The sequence below is a fragment of the Semicossyphus pulcher genome, unplaced genomic scaffold, assembly GCF_022749685.1.
Source record: "Semicossyphus pulcher isolate SPU_LCO1_2020_fin unplaced genomic scaffold, fSemPul1.0.p SCAF_10, whole genome shotgun sequence".
In the NCBI taxonomy this organism is placed as follows: domain Eukaryota; kingdom Metazoa; phylum Chordata; class Actinopteri; order Labriformes; family Labridae; genus Semicossyphus; species Semicossyphus pulcher.
This window is the reverse complement of record NW_027211604.1, coordinates 4,624,273-4,643,901: the sequence shown is the minus strand read 5'-3', so window position 1 is coordinate 4,643,901 and position 19,629 is coordinate 4,624,273. Positions and strand designations below refer to the sequence as shown.

The window sequence follows — 19,629 nt, the reverse complement described above, 5'->3', positions numbered from 1 at the left end:
AAAACACAAAATAAGACCCATGTTTCTGACGTGATGAAAATTGTGAGAGTTTATTAAATACATGTGAATAAGAAAACATATTAATGAACCACTTGTAAATTATTCTTATGAATACATTAACTGTATAATCTATTTTTTATATATTATTTCAAGTTTTATTACCATTTCTTTAATTGTTGTAAATTTGTTTCCATTTCACACACTGTGTCTGCAGAGTAAATAAAGTACAGGGTTACCTACAAGTTAGTTTGTGAAATGAAGAATGATGAAATAATATTTAATAATAAAGAAATTATTTCAAATAGCACAATTCATACTATTTCACAATTTATTAGTTCATTTAAAAAATGACAATGATATGATAAATATTTCAATTTCTATAACATGACATTAATTATACTGATATGTTTTTAAAGCTCTACACTATCCACCATTTTACATACAGACTTATGATTTACCATGACATAAAAATAATCAATTAATATACATATTTTTCAACAATGTGAATATCTTTAATTTAGGTACATTTAAAAAAGCAAAGCACGTGGTCATATGCAGTTCACTTTTTAACTTAGTCCAAGTACGGTAAATACTTTTTTAATTTCCTTTTTTTTATTTATACATATTTACACGGCAGTAATAGCAAAAACACTGGATGGTTAACTCATTAGCCTGTCTGTCAAAGTAGTATTTTTTTACTGTATCATCAGTGCTCAACCTTTATCACAACAATTAATCTGGTTTCTTTTCAAGTTTGCTCGATGTAGGATTTTAAAGGCACACATTATAAAGCAATATTACATATTTGTTTTAAAATTTAACTCCAAAACCTTTTCCAATAAGACTTTAATTCTTACAAACACAACCTGATCTACTGTCATTGGTTTTGAGGCCTCCTCAGCCACAAAACAGGCCTTTTTTTCTAAATGTATTTTACCAAGAACAATATTTTACAGATTCATTTCTAACAGGTTAATATATTTAATGTTCTTCTTTTACCTTTGAGTATTGTAAAATAATCCCTTTGTTTTGTCTAATGGGCGGATGAGCTGGTGATATTAAAGTGCTTAATTAAAATACATTTTTTGAATAGAAATTAAAAGTATAAGCGTGATGCCAGTATTTCAGTTTCTGCTTTGGCTGGCCCTAACACCATCTCATATTGCACTTGCATCATGAACCTTTAAAGCTCTCTGACTTAAAATGATAATAATAATGTTTGCAGGGATGAAGTGGCAAACCCTGTCGGTAACTTAACCTTCTGTACACGGGCCCAAACTAAGGAAGCCATTCCCTGTTCCATAACTATGCGAGTGCCTCCCTGTATCCACTGAGCCACACGAGGCTTAAAGCCTCTAACTCTGGCCTTTTTTAATCCCACGCTCTACCCACTGAGCTTGTGTCCACAGCTGCACAGAGGTGAGACTCAGGCCACCTGCCACACTGACCACAGCGTGCCCAGTGTGATGCTGTAAGCCACCACAGCCACCAGGTAAACCCTGAAGAGCAGCACGTCCAGCACGTAGCCCACCTGCAGCCACTCTTTGGCAACTTCCCGGCACCTGTCCCTCTTCTCCAGGAAGTGGCGTATCGCTGTCACTTCCTGCAGGATGTTGTCCATGACAGGCGGGGTGGGGTCCCTGGAGGGGGGGAGGCCCAGTCCGAGCAGACCGGCTTCTCTGTCGTGCTGGCTGAGCCTTCGGCCGATCTCGCAGGTGTGGTGGTGGGTGCACTGGGCTGCAAGGTGGGATTAAGATAGGCTTCATTATACTTTATTTCCGTTCAAGAAGGTCAAAGGTTAAAGCAAAGAGACTGACCTTTCTTTTAATGTCATTAGGGGGCTAAAACTTCCACTCAAACTGTAGATCTATAAGACTCATCTATGATCCCAAGAGGATAAACCCCTTTGATTTAAAAGGCATTACATTTTAGTCACATCAAACCTAAACACAACTTTTCCTTAATGGTCCAAGACAGAAAAACCAACATGACAGGCTACTCTTGACGCATTTACATGTACTTTACCTGTCCCGTAGTTGATGTCCTTGTGGTGCTCCAGGTCAGAGGCCTGAGAGGACAGTCTGGAGCAGAGGCGGTGCTTCTTGTGGATGCAGAAGAGGACTGGAGCTCTTTCCAGAACCAAGTATTTCACCCAGTGGGGGACAGGGGGCTGCAGGTCCTGCTTGTGCACCAGCCGCACAATCAGCACGGTTTCTGTGAGGCTGATCACCAGGAGGGCCATGCAAACCACGAAGTACACACCTAAAGAGCAGGTAAGATGAGACAAGGTGTTGATGATGGTCCAACTGCAGGTATTATGTCTTGTAAACACATTCACACAAACTTAACAATCAACATCAAATACTGTGTAAAATATGAAGTAAAATTGCTGTTGCTTGCTTATTTTTTGTCCTCTCTTGACATTATAGTTTGTCTACCTTTTCCGCATGATTGTGCAGGGAAATAAGAGTTTTCAGGCTAAATATTTCAAAATAACAAGCTGACACTCCTTGCGATACCCTCTGAATGCAAACTGCTGATAGGAATTAGCCCAATAAATCCCTGTCACCTATCAGAGGGGTTCCTATAGCGGTGGCGGGCAGAGTGTCAGACACAATGATGAGGAAGACAGAGTAGCCCAGCAGCAAAGTGATCTTGAAGGAAACCCTCTCTCCGCTGTCTGGTGGCAGATAGAAACCCACAATGTCCATCACCATCAGGAAGATACTTGGCAGCAGCAGGTTCACAGTGTAGAACAATGGCCGCCGCCGGATCACCACCTGGGAAAAACAGTCAAAATAAGTCTGCTGTGAGAAAAGGCAGAACTCGTTCGCTAAGCATGAAACAGGGGGAAACTGCTGGCTATCTAGTCTTTCTTATGGCAGTACACAAAAGAGACTGTAAAACAAGTATTACAGTACTTTATCGACAGTTTTATTGTAAAAAGAAAAATCACTGAGCATTCGTTTAGGTTTCTCTGTAAGCTACGTAACGCTAACAAGAGGTATAAGATCAAATTTCTCATCTCTGTCTCACAAAGAAAGCCTAAATAGGCCTACAACTTGAGTCACAAAGACTTATAATGCCCAAAAATCTTAATAATATTATTTATGATTGTTTTTTTTTTTGTATTATTATAATTGAATCAGGGGCAATACATGGACAGCGCTTCTCATCCCAGAGCCAGCAGGTGCTCCACAAAGATTTGTCTCTTTAATTGTATTCTTTAATTAATTTTAATGGATAAAAATGCATCTCTATTGTCAACAGTTGGAATTAACATGATTACGGTCATCATAAAGTGAGTTGTACATGGAAGTACCTACAAAGTGTGAGTCAAAGGGAATACTAATTTTTTTTAGGATAAATGAAAAAAAGAAAAAAACACAGAATACACCTGTAGTTGGTCATCATCAGTGCCATGTCAGTGTTACCTGTTGTGATTAGCACTGAGGCAATGAAGGCAGTAAGAAGTAGGTTTAGTCTTCATCAAGCAACGATTTCAAATGAATTTCGGTTAAACTGTCTGGACGTTAGTGCGCGTGTGTCTGAGCCAACTGCCAAGTCAAATTCTGTGGGTACGTTACATATCAGTTTAGCTAGCGGGAGTAACGATGCTAGCTGCCGGCTGCTAATAATCTAAGCGCATTAAAAGTGTTGTCTGGCAGTTGTTACTTTAAGTTAGTTTGAGTGAAAAAGGAACGCGTGAAGAGTGAACTTGACGCTGGATTCACAGATACACAGGGCCCTCGGATGAAAAACCTTCGGGTGCCCCGGACGAAGATGTCAGTCTCAGCTGCCTCCTTTGCCTGACTCTACTTTCCCCTCAAGACTGAGACAGACATGTAAGTTGGACTTTACTTTACTCAGTTTGACTTGGCCGAAGAGGATTTTATACAGGCAATTACATTCTTGCAATATTTTTTATTTCTGTTTAGGGCATAGACTACAGTCATTGGTTAAGGTACACCATATGCTTGCTGAATTGTTGTGTTCTAAGTAATTGGTCATGGCATGGGTCTCAAAGTAACACTTGCTATGAAACTGCCATTGACATTATGACAGTTTTAATTTCTTAGTTATTTGTTTGTGTACAAGCCATAGTTGTTAGTGGGTGTGGTATAATAACTTTAACAGTATGCTCTTATTTTAAAGGGTCGTATTTTCTAGGGTCAGCTCAAAGACTGTATATACAGTCATTGGGTTAGCTATGGAATAAAGGAAATAGTTTTAAATCTTGAGTTAAGAACATATTAGCCTCCATCATTGTAATGTACAGAGATATATTTAATGGTCATTAAGTGCTGAAAATGTATGTCACTAACATCCTGATCTTCATTTATTGTCATATCTGTAGCTCAGTTGGCTCAATTGCTCATCAATTTGTCACATTTTAAACTATAAACTATTTGCATTGACTGTCATGTGCCATGAAATTTAAGTGCTTTGTGGGTAACTGAGTCTCATTTTTTTGGCTGACTAAAAAAACACTTTTATAGGAGGTGCACTGACCTACATTATTTTAATTTCAAATACTTACATGAAACTTCATCTCAGCATAGTAGTCGTCGTTGTCCACACTGAAGATCTTGTAGTTAGACAGTATGTGGAGCAGCTCCCACTCTCCCTGGTTCATGAAGACACTCTTGTCCTCGCTGAGCTCCTCAGGGCTTCTCATCAGGGTGATGTTGATGTCATCAACTGCAGATCGAACACAATGTGGAGAGCAGCGTGAAACAGACACAGCAACAAGTTACCTATCAGTCACCACTCAGCTCTCTAAGCACATGTCACAGCAGGACAGAGTTCAGGGATGCACAGACACAACGGTTGTTCTCCTCAAGTGTTTATAAGAAGATTTAAAGAGAAGTTGGATGCTTTTTTTCTGATGTTAGTGATTGTTTTTAAAACTTTTGCAAGAAATATATCACAAATGGGAGTGAGAAACACTTGTATAGGTAATGTTTGAAACAAAGTTTAAATGGGAAGTAAGTGAAAATGTCTTTTACTTGTATGTAGCCAGCTCTGGAAGGTGAGGCTGCATTTCTGGACATCAAAAGGGAAGTTGTAGATGTTGAGAGTGCACGCCGTGACCACCTGGATGGGCTTGTAGTTGCGCACCAGTCCATCATGTGTCACGTAGACATAAGGTATGTCTGGAGACTTTCCCACATCTACACTGTAGGTTAGAGACAAAAACGCAATTATTTCAGAGCAAAGGCAGGATGGAGGCAGCAGAAGTAGAATCATAGAATGAGCTATAAAAAGCAGCGGTTCTTACAACTCATTGATGAGGATGTCAGGCACCCACACATTAGCCGTGGGTATAGAAACTTGTTTGACTTCATCAAAGTCTTCTGGGTTCCAGACCAGGAATTCATCCGTCCACGACTAAGATATAAAAGAAGAGAAAAAGCCTAATGAGAATAATGCTTTCTTTTCGGGTTGCACAGTGTGTCTTTAAACACAGCATTTTAAAGATAGAGACATAAACTGACTTTTAACAGGAATACAAATACTCAAATACAACACAACTCAAATTGTCAAATTGTAAAAGCATTAAATGTTTTTCTAAATTTCTCCTTAATGTGGTTTAAGCATAATAATTGGTTTAATAAATATATTATATAAAATATTTGATTGTATAAAAATACAGTAAACCAAACCTTTACCTGTCTGTACCACACATATGTAGTCAACACCTGGTTCTTCTCATCCTGTTGTGTAAAACAAGAAGACATGTGAGAAAGTGTTTTTAGATTTATGTTATTGTAATGTCTTTAATTGTAATGTCTGTAATTGTAAATTATATTCAGTACATAATAATCATAAATGTAATCTTATGCTAAATTATGTCCCTACCTTTATAGTTATAACACGTTTACATACTTAAACACTATTCATTTTTGAAAAGACATAGCAGCGTAGCACTTAAATCAGTCTGAGGTATGAGGCTAATTTAAAGTGTTACAAATCAAATGAAGACGTACAGCTTTATTGAGGTTCGCACATTTTTGTATGTAGTGCAGATAATTATTCAGGTGACATAGTTAATACAACAACATTAAAGAAGTCATAACACTCAGTAGGTGATATAAATAACTGCGGTAGCATAGCGGTTCAATGTGGGTAACATTCTGGACTTGTGCATAATATCTCACCACATTGAGGATGGAGTAAACCATGAGGTCGATGGCCACTATCGTGGACGACCTCCAGTCCTTCACTGGTCTCACTCCCTTCTTGTACCCCGCACTCAGAAACTCAGACAGCCGCACTAATGTGGCGTTGGCAAATCTTCCTGCGCTGCCGCCCGGTTTCTTCACTGAAAATTAACAAAAATATTCATCTGTTTATGTACGCTGACATAAAGAAGGCAAACATACAATATTTAAATCAGCAGGATATAGGTACATTCAAATACACTAAATACAGGTTTATATTTAAGGAGGCATCTGTGTAATTTCAATACAATGTAACTGAATAGAACACATTGTTTAAATATCAAATATCTGATTACAATGCTTGTGTTTTTAAATTCTGCTAATAAAATGGTTAGTAAAGTTAAAATTAGGAGAAAAAATCATCTAATTGATAATTGAAAAAAAAGCAGAGGTATAAAGATTACATCATGTATATCATAATTAATTTAAATATATTTAGTAACAGCGCCTAGGTGTTTTAAGCATTATCTTTCAATAAACGTGCTGAAATGTATTTAATTAAATATTGTTATATATTTAATAACCTGGAATTTCAGTTCAATTTTAATAAGATTTCTTTACAAATTAGAGTATAAACATTAGAAACAAAATAGTTCAACACTTACATGTGTTGTATTTGAAGTTAATCTATCTAGAGCAATAATGTCAGTTATTACTTCTAGCTTGGTGCCATTCAAAAAATTACACACTGAACAAATAACAATATTTTAATGACAAAACACACATAGAAAAACATACGTAGTTATCATACATAGATATTTATTTTTTAATCTTATTTGTGCAGTTGTGTTTTCTATTTTAACATTTTTTGAGGCACGTTATTTTTTGTGACACTGCATTAAATTGGATGATCTCTGAAAACAGCACTTTCAAAACTCGTAAGTTGTAATATGTTATTGCCACATCAAATATCTAGATACCTTTTTTTTTGTTTTGCAAATTGATTTTGTCAAAGGAACCATATGTGTAAAGATTTCTGCCACAATAAGCAGAAAATGCTTCCTAATTTTACCAGAAAAAAAACTTAAGCCATTATTTATAAAACTGTATTCTAAATCTATATAATTGTCTCGGACATAATGATACGATCTTTGTCACTTTTCCTCAGAACAAAAATGAATCTCAGAAGATCCAAATAACAGTGAGGAGACTTAGTCCTGTCTTGTGTTTAGATTAACTGTGAACTATTCTGTATCATATAATGGAGTGTAAAACAGAAGCTGCTGTACCTGTGCATGCTCTTGTTGCTCCTTGAATAAGCAGGAAGATGAGCGTGGTCCAGGCTGAAGAGAGCCTCATGGTGCCTGTTCACCTGTGTTTTCTTCTCCTGCTGTAGAAGTCTCTCTGCCTCTCTGATTGAAGGCTACAGGACGCCTGACAACCATATCCTCCATATCCCTTCACTCTATCCATCACATCACTCTCTTCCTCTATCAAAACCTTGTTAGCGTCACTCAGCTCATGAGGGTGTATCCATTCGCTCTGACGCCACTCCTCTTGGTTCAATACAGCTGCTGCTCGCTGAGATAAACGGAGCTGAGAGACTTCAAGCAGTGACCGGATCGTGTGTCATGTCTGAGTTATAATATAATTGAGTAGTACGCCAACGTCAATGTGTTACAGTGATTTAGAACAATTAGGCTAAGAGACTGTTTGGCAAGAGTGTCAACTCAGTTAATGACAGCAAAGTTTAAGCAATTAAAGTCCAAAGTTTAAAGTAGTAAAATTTGCATGTAGAGATCTCAAATTTTGAAGTTCAAAGCTGCCAAAGGAAATGTGTGTGGCATGATGTAAAACATGTACAAAGAGCTTTTACATGTATGCAAAATTTACTTCACTGACAAATACAAAACAGGGCTAAATGTCTTTTAAATTTGTGCAAAAAAAACCCCACTTTGGCACTCACAAGGCACTGGTTACTTCCACAAACCCCCCACATACAAGAGTGTATTGATATAGTAAATGATGCATACGTTATGTTAAGGAAAGGATCACTTTTTGTTTGCATCTTTAGAAAGAGGTGCTCATTAAAGTAATAGTCTTGAAGATTTTCATTTAAGTCTGTTAAGTCACTATCTATCACTGAATGTGGTACTACAGTGGTGATTGAGCCTATGGCCCTCTGATGAAAGCCTTTGCATTTGCAGTATGACAGACTGGGTGTCTGTGGCAACTTTCATGGAAAAAATCACAAGCGGCGCCCAGTTAGTGACGCGTTTTCAGGTCTCTGCAAGTGTTGCAAGTAAACAGTAATCCACTATGGCTGAACAAACAAATTAAAGATCGATAACTACAGATGCAACTTCAAAAATAAGTCAATCACAGAGCTGACACATTGAGACAGAAAAACATTCACGCTAACACTCACAAGATACGGGTAATTTTAGAGTCATCAACAAGTATGTTGGGGTGGGTGAGGAAGCTGGAGTACCGAGAGGGAACCCACACTAGCACGGAGAGAACATGCAAACTCCATACAGAGAGTTTGATTGACATTCTGGCAGAGCTTGGGATCGAACCAGTTTGCAAATGTACCCTTTGATTCACGGGGCAGGTGCCTTATCCCTCGAGCTAACTGGATGCCCTCTGTCTTATCTTAGCAAACGAGAGTTTTGTTTTCATCTCTCCCCGACGTGTTTTTCATTGCTCTTGCATTATCGCTCCCAAGATGTATTTAGCTCTAAAATCTTAAAAACCTGAGGACTGCACAGGAAACGAAGCTATTTTGGTCTCAATGTTCTGTAATGAAAACTGCAAAAATCCTGAACATGAACACTGCGTCCTCTGAGGGCTCATAGATTGCTTTGTGCTTCAGAAATAAGATTAGGCAGGTTTGTAGATGGTTTGATGACATATACTGTCTTCACAGAGCAGCTTTAAGGCTTTTATTTTATTTCAAAAGAACAGGTAAAATCCTCTTGAAGTGGCATTTATGTTCACTTCAAAGGGAAAACACAAAGCTTAAACTGAACACAGCCATTAGTTCCCTCATACAGACAGTATAAAAGGAATGACTAGACATCCATCTTCAGTCTGTTACATAACAACGTGTAACCAGATCCACTGGAAGACGAGGTTTGCAGATACTGTGGAAATTGCATTAATATGGATCTTTCCAGCGGCAGGTTTTCTGTGAAGCACTCTTGATATTCTCATCATGACTGTTAGGAAACCAACAGGGAATATAGACACAGCAGCCGAGCTCTGAATGGGTTTTATTGATCTCTTTGTGGCAGTGGGATGGAGATTAAAGTATGAATACAATATCATAACATCACAGCGGCACTGAGGAATTTCTCCAGAGAGCTGATATATTATACATAAACTTTGAGTAAATCTTCGCTGTCGGGAAAACATAACAGCCCCGCTACAATAATGTCTCTGTCGAACTGTGATGTTGTTAAACAAGGGCAATGCAATATCTGGAGGTTATGCAAACAGAATATTTAAAGGATTGTTCTGTTTTCAGGCAGCTTGAATTTTATTCTCTGAGATTTGGCAATAATTTGTATTTGTTAAGAGCGAATGTATCTGTCCGACTTGATATCTGAGATGTTGTAACACGGTGAAATGCTTAAAAGAAGTTGCACAGGGCCAGAAACATGACCAGATTAGAGGTGAGCAGAGTTTATAGGAAAGAGACTTATCATACCGTACTTATCATAGTTTTGCCTGTACAGTTTTACTGCGCAATGTTGGGTTGTCACAGACGCTTCAGGTGCTCTCATTTGTTTTACTGTAAAAGAGGTGTTTGTTTACCTGACTACCACACTTTTGACCTGTGACTTGTGTTGAATGAACCTTAGCTGCTGGTTCTATGGATATGCAATCTCCACAGGTTGTCAGAAACGAACATTAAATGTTGATGGTGTAATGAGTCCAGTATATGACAGACACACACACACACACACACACACACACACACACACTCATTTATTTTCTGTGTTTCTGTATGTCTGTGTGTCAGGGGTCCAGAAAACCTAAGGGATAAGTCTTGTCTTCTCGTGCCCGATGCTTCACACTGCGAGTCGTCTGAGGTTAGTAATTGGTGCAGAAGGGGACTTGATGATTTGCGTGAGCTGTTCACGTGATCTACGTGCACAAAGCTACAGATCTCCCAGAACTTAGCACAAGAACAAGGAGTCAGTAGAACTTGGGGATGTCTGCACTGGAAGCAGCAGAAGAGTTGGTGACCATCTGCACATTTACCATTTACTTCAGTGATTTGAGTCAGAGACACTTCCCTTAAAGACTATAGCATTTATTCCAAATGGTTACACAGATTTGCTGTAATGAAAGTCAAACTCTACAGTATTAAGCTTATACTTATAGTACAGTATCAGATATGGAGACATACATGAGTTTAGCACAATGATACAAAAACTTGGTTTTGGTGAAGGGATGTGGTAGCAAACATGATGCATCACTAAGCCAATGACTTGATCTGATGCCAATCAGCTGGCCACGGTTGCTTAAAAGGTTTAATACGGATAAGAATGATCCGGATTTGAAAATGAACTTTTTTCATGGATCAGGTTTTCCATCTTACTTTTGTCCTGGTTTTTCAAAGAAAACTGGATTGGATCAACCTTCATCAAATCTGGATTCCCTGATACTACATAATGTCCACAGGGGGCGCCAAACCCCACACAATATAAAAGATCCTGACAGTTGGTTTTATTTAAATATTTTATGTTTTATAGAAACAGCTATTTGGCGAAATATTTTATGGGCACAAAGTCCTTTATATTTTTCCACAACCCTTAAGTCTAATTAATCTCGCTATCGATTCAGGATTTCAAGAGCAAAATCTAAAAGTAATGTATTTAGTTTGACCTACTTCTTGACCCTCTGCTTGGATCAGGATAATCTAGATTTTTTTTGTTATCCCAATCCTACTCAAGTTTTAAACAACACAAACTGGAGGTTTTATCCAGATAAAAACCAAGATCACATTACCTGATCTTTTTTTCTTTTGAACAACCCGTTTTCAAGATTTGATCCAGTCCAACAGCTTTAATCAGATCAGTTACCTTTGAACAAGTGGGCCCTGATGATCCGCTTGAATCAGCGCTATGTTGGATAAACTCATCTTATTTATTACTTTGATGAGTGCAGAAGTGACAGTGACTGATAGACACATATATTCTTTATAAACATTGGCATACAGTACAGAATCCTCAGATTATTTTTGAACACTTGTGAAAGGAAATTATATGTGACCACTTGTGTTGTAGACACATATTTTCAACACAAACACTCTGCAGTCTTTTCATTCTTTTCATTGTCATTGTAACATCTCACAGACAAAAAGTATGCATCCTCAATCACTGTAAATATGACTCCTTATCACTCCTTCAGCAAGAGGTGTTTCTGGTTACAACATAAAAAAAAAATCATATTATGTCTCAAATGTGTTGATCAGGCGAAGCTCCAACTGGCCCAGAGCAGCAGCAGAGTACTGGTATACAGGACCAGCACAAAGAGGTAAAAGCGGAACAGGAAGACATCGAGCTTTAAGCAAAGGGCCAGCCAGTCGGCCTGAGCCGAAGACTCACTGTCGTCTTCCGAAAAAGCCATTCGGAGCGACACCAGCTCCTGGAGAAGCCACTCCAGCGCAGACGGAGCATCCTGGATCTCATTCAGGGACAGCAGGTCGTCCTCCAGTGAGGGTTCAAGCTCGTAATCTTTGACAAGATGAAGGAATCTGGTTAATGTAGATTTATGCAGTTCCTCTAAATAAATAAGAGCAATCCAAACCAAGCTTCCAACAAGCTTCATTTTACCAAACCTTTCAAGAACATAGAAAGTCTCAGTCTTTGAGCTTGTGTCTTACCTCCAGACGGGTTGATGAATTCGAGGGTTTTGATGGAGGTCAAAGCGCTCTCGGTGAAGTCCTGACCAGCCGAGCCATACTTGTCCAGCAGGCAGGCTGACACGGAGAACTGCTTGACCTCCTTCTCACTGTGGTGGAGCAGCTTCACCACCAGTATGGACTTAATCAGGCTGAGCATCAGCATAGCCATGCACACCGCGAAGAACACACCTGGATGGAGAAGGCAGAGAAAACAGAAAAGCTTCCAAACACTGGCTGCATATATACAATAGCTTTATTATGGCGAATAGTCAGAGGAAGGCTTAAGTGATAACATAGGTTTCTCTTAGTAATCAACGAATGATACTGTTACAGTATTCATGATTATGACTGAGTTTGATGCAAATATTTAAGCTCACACCTTAGCTTCCTTTTGAGGTCCACCATATTTTTACTTCTGTGGCTGTTTTCAGACTGAGTGATGGTAATTTGATCCCTTTTTTGTCTTTCTTATTTCTGTTTAAAAGGAAAGTCATAATGCATTGGTGGTTTAGAGGTAGAAGTCTCGCCTGCCATGTGGGAGTCCTGGGTTTGATTCCCGGCCAAGGCAAATACTTCCTAAAGGATTATCTTATAAAATATGGCTTCTCAGTGAAGACCGATAGCATTTCCTGTGTTTGGGAAGCACTTTGTAACCTGGCGTTTTAAAAGTGCTCTATAAATAAAGCTTTACTTATTTCCTTGTAGCAAATTTGATGCCTCAGCAAAAACCATTTTGTAAAAAACAAACAAAAAAAACCCAAATTGCTCCAAGACAAAATAAATCGAATTATAAAAAGTAACAAATATACAAAACAACTACTTAAAGAACAAACACTTGGAACCAGGAAAGAAGACTCTGCAGATTAATGGAGACAGTATATAAAGGGCACCTTAAGCACTTGAATATGATTGAATGAATGAAAAATGGATCATATTGTAAAAAGGAACAAATAAACTGAAAAAGTACTTTGAGAACAAAGAAGAATGTTAAGATATTCCACCTATGAGTGGAGTTCTAACTGCAGTGGAGGGCAGTTCATCTGTCAGGTTGACTCTAAAGACCGTGTAGCCCAGCAGGATGCTGATCTTAAAGGCAATGCGTGTACCGCTGTTCAGGGGCAGGTAGAAACTGATGACATCTACCAGCATGAGGAAGATGCTGGGGATCAGGAGACCCACCACGTACAGCAGGGGGCGCCGACGGATCAACACCTGAATAAGAGATAAGCACAGAGAGCTGAGAGTGAATTGACAAGAGCAATGCAACATGTTATTTATTTCAACACATGTTCTAAAATATGTTTTCTTTAGTGCTGTTGAGCCACGGAGAAGGCACTGTATGCGTCATTTTCTTTCCTTATTTGAACCTTACAATTGTCACTTCCTGTTGCACTTCCTGTTGGTTTTAAGCTGTCGTTTAATAGATCCATTTTCTCTGGACTGGATATTTAAGAATCTTCCATCAGAAACACTTTCCATATTTGATAGCTACCTTTAGAACAGCCACAGAGTAATAATATCCAAGTGAGCCATGAAACGCTCCATTACCAAAAAGCCTTCTCTCTTTGAGCTGAATAAATAGCGGCCCTCCCTGCTCTCCACCTGCAATGGGCTATGGAGCCATTTTCCTCACCACTAACAAGAAGTCCATTGATCAGGCAGCCACTGAGACAGGCTCATTATGGTTGCTCACCCTCCCCTGTCTATCAGCCTCCCTCTCTATCTGTGTCTTTACTTGCCAGAAACAGCCTCAGTCTCATCATTTGGCATTAGCTCACTAGCCCGATCCATGAAGGTCGCGGCCAATTGCTTAACACTTTGCAATCCTGCTGCACAGTGTGAGGGGGGGGACGAACCCACAGAGGGCTACAGTTTAAAGCTTGCTATCGATGAGCAATCACAGCCATCACCGTGCAGTTACTGCTCATTTGTTACAGAGCTGTTACATATACAACACCATTAGACACCAGCGATATTATGACAATATGAACTTCTTATTTAAATCATTTCATCTTTGATAAATGTGGTGAATGTGCACGATTGAGACATACATTGAACTGGATTTGGGCATAGTCGGTGTCGTCTTGGTGGATTTGCCAGTAGCGGGAGGGGACTGACAATAGTTCCCATTCTCCGTCATTCATGAACTGCTTCTGATCATTGGCGATGGCCTCGGCGCTCCGCAACAGAGCCAGGTCTATCTCCTTCACTGCAGACGGAGAGATAATGGTGGATAGAAAGGGATGGTTGCTGAAAAGAATGTATTTAATGGGTATTACTTTTGTCTGCAGGGTAGGCACAAACTCAAAGAGTGCGTTTTCGATTCCTTAGAGCTACTTCAGACACGCAAACAATTATACAGTTTAAAGTGCCTGTCTATCTTAGTGTTCCTGCTGGTGTGTCTGAGCCCGCAACCCCGGAAGAATCTGTGAGCTCATGTTTTATATTTGCTCTTGCAGATGCGTCTGGTCCTGCTCCCTTCAGACAGAATTCCATCCGACCAGATTCAGGTCAGGCCAATCACGTGTGTTCATCTGATATCAGGTTAGTTTGATAAGAACTCTGTGTAGAGTAGCTAAACCATAGCTAACTGTTGAACCAATATTGGTTAGTTCATATTTTACGGTCTGTTATTTTTGGTCTGCGCCTGTTCGATATACTTTATTAATCCCTGAGGCCAAGTTCAAAGTTTTCACTCTGTAATTATTACAAACATAGGCCTGAAATACAAACATGCACAAACAGGACTCTATGCATTATATATATTATATATCAATGGAGAGAAGTCAGAGTGAGGGGGCTGCACATGGACATGCGCCCTGAGCAGTGTGGGTGCCTTGCTCAGGGGAACCTCAACAGTGCTCAGGAAATGACACGGCACCTCTCCAGTTACCAGTCCCAATTTCCATGCTTGGTCCGTACTGCGACTTAAACCGGCAACCCTCCGGTTCCCAAGCCAAGTCCCAACAGACTGAGCTACCGTCAACCCCAAAACAGCTGACCCCGACGTGATTTGAACACGCAACCTTCTGATCTGGAGTCAGACGCGCTACCGTTGCGCCACGAGGTCTGTTGAGCATTCAGCTCAGAAATCTTAGGTGAACTAAGAGGATCCTTTTTTGAAATCCAGGCTAGGTGTGTCGATCAGTGAGCAGACAACACAGCTGCGAGGTAAGATATCTAGTTGGTAGGCACGTGCACAGATAGGACCCAAGGGGGGCTTGAGCCCTAGCTCTTATGCCCCATAAAAAAGTGTCCAAAAAGTGCCCTTCATTAAAAAAAAAGACTGTGGTTTCTACGTGGAATAATGTGGTTCAGTAGAATATAAACAGTTTCCATGTTATCAACATGATATGTGATTATGGATGGTGACGGTGTAACAGCATCAGGGTTGGAGTAAGTGCATGTTGGTGGGGCAAGTGCCCTTGTTTTGCTTGAGCCCCTGCCCCTAAAAATGCCTCGGCACGGTCCTGGCTGTTGGAATATGAAACCTGGGAGAGGTCATGTTGGGCTGAAGAAAAATGGGATTGCCATTTTTCACCATTTGCGACATATAATAGAAAAAGATTTACTTAATATGGGAACTTATGTACTGGTTTATCCATTATGAAAACAGGCCTTATTGTAATCTCAGTTCTAAGATGATCTCCTGACCTTGTCCCTTGTTTTACTAATGTAGGGTTCACTACAGCTGTGTTATATGGTATCGTATACCATCATAGTCTTTCTCTACAGGGGGGCTTCCGATCTTTGGGGTTAACCAGCATTGATCTTACTGTGTTAAAAGGATTTGTGAGATCTCATGTGTCCATCACCCAGGTACATTTGGGAGTCTTAATGTGCTTGCTGCGCCTATTTGTCTCATTGTAAAATTTAGCGCCTTTTCCCCAATCAGGACTAAAAGCTGCCACGATGAACTTAAGTTAAGAGTGGTTTGCCAAGCTTCAGAGGTTCTAGGATCAGGTACTTGTAACGTAATCTTACTGATAACTCTGTAACACACCACTCTGTTACAGATAGGAATCAGACCTGAGTGAAGCCAGCTGCGGAAGGTGAGGCTGCAGTTCTGCTTGTCAAATGGAAAGGCGTACATCTCCAGGCTGCAGGCCAGCACCACCTGCATGGGCCGGTAGTTCTTCACAGAGCCAGAAGAGTTGACGTACACGTAAGGGATCGAAGGGGACTTCCCTGCATCCACACTTGGAACACATAAGAAGGAGAGAGGAGGAAAGGTGAGAAGTGGACAGTGCAGAATATGAGACGGGTCAGGCTCACCTTTATGATGACCTTTAGAACTATTATAAGTAGGTAATTTGGCCATGTTTATTACAGTTTGTCTCCATGGAGATGACATTTACATTCATGTAGATTTAATAAGACTTCGGCTGTCACATTGTTTAAATTACAACACTAATCCCAACTGAGCAGCAAAGATTTAAAAAGGGGGACATCATGGATCATTTAAACCATGATGTACTATAAATCATGTAGACTACGTTACACAACATTTGAGCTGTATATTTTTCAGTGCTGTTTTAATTTTGTTATATTTTTTAGACCCTAATGACAGCCCCAATTTTAAACTTAAAATATGATTTGTATTGGAAGATAACCTTTGGTCTCAGAGTCAGAATATAATGTTTGTTGCTGAACAAATACTGGTAACTTTTGTACGTTTGTTGCATTCATCTTAGGCTTTTTATGTTGTAAATTTATTTTCATAAACCTAACAGAGTTGGTGTATTATAAAAAATGTTTAGTAATTTCTTACAATTCACTAACGATGACATCGGGTATCCAGATGGCATCAGAGGACAGAGAGATCTCAGTGATACCATCAAACTCCTCGGGATCCCAAACCAGGAACTCATCCGTCCAGGTCTGGGAAAGTAGAGGGAAGTTTCAGCTCAATATAAGGTAGATGATTATTTTTTATTATAAAGATATACATTTATAGAATATTGTTGTTTTATTTTCTGTATAAAACAAGAAAAAGAAGGAAACACTGAGTAAATGAGAGGCCACCTACTTGTCTGTACCAAATACTTGTAGTCATGCTCTGGGTCTTTCCATCCTGCAAAAATGAACATTTGTTACTGTGCTTTTTAATAAATCCTTTCCTTAATATTAAGGCTACTATGTGGAGTGGTTTTAACTAAATTGACTTTATTCCCATTACACCCAGAGATTTTTAATAAGCTCATAGCACTTGATGGAGATAACTCTTAACTCTTAATAAAGACTACTAACAAAACTATTAAAACAAAACAAATGTTTAAATGCACAAAATACAATAACAAACATGGGAACCTAAGGTGACACAAAAAAGGGTTTAAGTCTTTTTGTATTCTAATTAAATTAAAAAATTAAAATTATTTTACTCTTGATATAAGTTTAGTGATATCAGATCTCATTTCAGACACTTTTCATTCTTTACCCACCACATCCAGGACAGACTGCAGTATGAGGTCTAAGTAGATGGTGGTCAGGCTGGTCCAGTTGTGAACAGGTCGAACTCCACAGTCGTATTTCCTGAGGAGGGTCCGGGTCAGCTGGTTCAGAGCGGATCTCTTTGGCTTCTCTGGCACACATTCAGCCAGATGAGCTAAAAAGCAACGATTAAAAACAGGTAGGTCTTCAGGTTCACTAAAATTTTAAGCAACTTAAGGAGGAAATTGGACCAGGACATGTAGAGGGATCCTATTTCAAAGATGCCATACCTTTATTTTTTCAGATTTAGTCTTGCATATTATGTTTAACTTGTTTAATTGAATTACATAAATTACATAGTCCCAGAAAACAAGGCGCTTAGTTTTGCAGGACCAGAACACGGCTTGTTTTTTGGGGTTTTGGGAAAATTAAAATGAAACTGCCATGTTTAATATGCCCTGTCCACTGAACCTGCAGGGTACTTAAAGGCAACATCATTTTATGCACTCACTCTTTTTCTCTGAGGCAAATACTACCCTTAGGCAAAGATGCACGATTGAAGAAATTCAGCCTTTTTCCTACAGCTCTTGTAATGCAATACTTCAAAATGAATATGTCATAAAATAAGTTTGGAAATATGAAAAGTCTGGAGAGTGGGAGAAGTAGTTAAATTAATTTTTACCCCTCAGCCTTTTCATCTAGTTACCACCCCTGCTAAATGATTGAGTTGTGTAAAAAGTGTTTCAGTAATGGACGCAATATGCTTGTTTCATTGGCGCACATAATCCTCATCTGTTGACATGCAGTTTTTAATGATACAGTACAATATAATTATAATTAGAAATTCATCCTAATTATTTTGCAGACCCCCAGGCTATGGTTTCGCAGGCCCCCAGGGGTCCTAGGACCCCACTGCCTTAAATAACTCTGCTTTTTCCTTTTCAATGCATCAAAGGGTAATTGTTCATTTACTACATGAAATTTGTCATTGCAGTTTGGAAAAAACAGTGGTGGTGGCTGACATATTTATTTTATCTTTATTTTAAGGGGCAGATTTGAAGCAAGTAAACCGATGCCACACACTACAGCATTTATAGCCTTATCTAATTTGCAATGCTCGTCCCTATATGGGCCTTTAAAATACATAAAATCAATAACAAATACACGAGAGACAGTGCAAAACATACTCAACAATAAAATGTCATACAATAAAACCAACTGTAAAGCAGGAAGCACAAAATCATACATGACTGCATGAATAAGCCTTCATCACCTAAAAGAAGGACAGCATGCAAATATCAATGTTTGAAATATCTATAAACTTTACAAAGCTAAATTTTGATGCATAAAGCAGAAATCATTGGAACAATATGCTGCAGGTACGATTCAACTCTTAGATAAATACTTTATATACAAAAAGGGCATCTTACCTGAGAACAACAGCATCAACCAAATGAGAGACATCAAGCTAAAAATCAACCTTCCAGATTCCAGAAGTTATCCAGGTGTCACATCAAAACATCTGCTCTGTTAACAGGTAAATATCCAGAGGTTCATAAAAAAAAAATCAAGGGGAGCTGTACTCGGTGTAGTGGAACAACAATGAAAAGGGGAGCGCAGACATTTTGGTTGCACTGATATTGATTTTCCACTGCCCGGGTAAAGTGATACATATAATAATGAAGCAGGCTGGAGAGGAAACTCCCTGAAGGTTCAATTAGTGAGTCTATTGATACATTACAGAGCAACATGAATACTTAGGTATCTGTTAATATAAAGGTGTTTTTTATCCAAGGTAAAAAGGCTAAATATAGCATGTTATTATATGCATTTGTTGCTGTCAATTTTAAATTGAAAATCATTTATTGTTCATTTATGAAGTTCAATTAAAGTCAGTTGCACATTTTGAGATCACTTATTAGATCAGGTCATTTTTATATTCCCCAATTCACACATTTTGCCTAGAGGGCTTTACAGACTGTACAATTTCCATCTGGTATAATGGTGCAGTAAAAACAAAAACATCTTGCATCTTGAATTTGAATATTTCACTCAGTCAATTATATAACTCAGTCTAATAAAGTTATATTACAGTTAAAGAGATCCAAAATGAGGCTT

General features: G+C 38.9%; 2 protein-coding genes and 1 non-coding gene across 3 annotated transcripts; all 3 read right to left on the bottom strand.

The window, feature by feature from the left end:
• Window positions 1-1,426: 1,426 nt before the first annotated feature.
• On the bottom strand, window positions 1,427-7,523 carry LOC138602474 (5-hydroxytryptamine receptor 3A-like). Its single transcript, XM_069673948.1, has 9 exons — window positions 7,454-7,523; window positions 6,162-6,325; window positions 5,673-5,717; window positions 5,282-5,391; window positions 5,010-5,179; window positions 4,541-4,701; window positions 2,570-2,780; window positions 2,026-2,262; window positions 1,427-1,737 (listed from the first exon to the last, which is right to left on the bottom strand). Exons 1-9 carry the CDS (start codon window positions 7,521-7,523, stop codon window positions 1,427-1,429), a joined length of 1,479 nt encoding a protein of 492 aa, XP_069530049.1.
• A 4,122-nt stretch (window positions 7,524-11,645) lies between these two features.
• On the bottom strand, window positions 11,646-18,975 carry LOC138603344 (5-hydroxytryptamine receptor 3B-like). The gene is made up of 9 exons (XM_069675061.1): window positions 18,942-18,975; window positions 17,523-17,686; window positions 17,111-17,155; window positions 16,853-16,962; window positions 16,111-16,280; window positions 14,133-14,290; window positions 13,083-13,293; window positions 12,061-12,270; window positions 11,646-11,911 (listed from the first exon to the last, which is right to left on the bottom strand). The coding sequence occupies exons 1-9, from the start codon at window positions 18,973-18,975 to the stop codon at window positions 11,646-11,648; spliced, it is 1,368 nt and encodes a 455-aa protein (XP_069531162.1).
• On the bottom strand, window positions 15,080-15,151 carry trnaw-cca (transfer RNA tryptophan (anticodon CCA)). Its single transcript has one exon. It is a non-coding gene; the product is annotated as a tRNA-Trp (tRNA).
• Window positions 18,976-19,629: the final 654 nt, after the last annotated feature.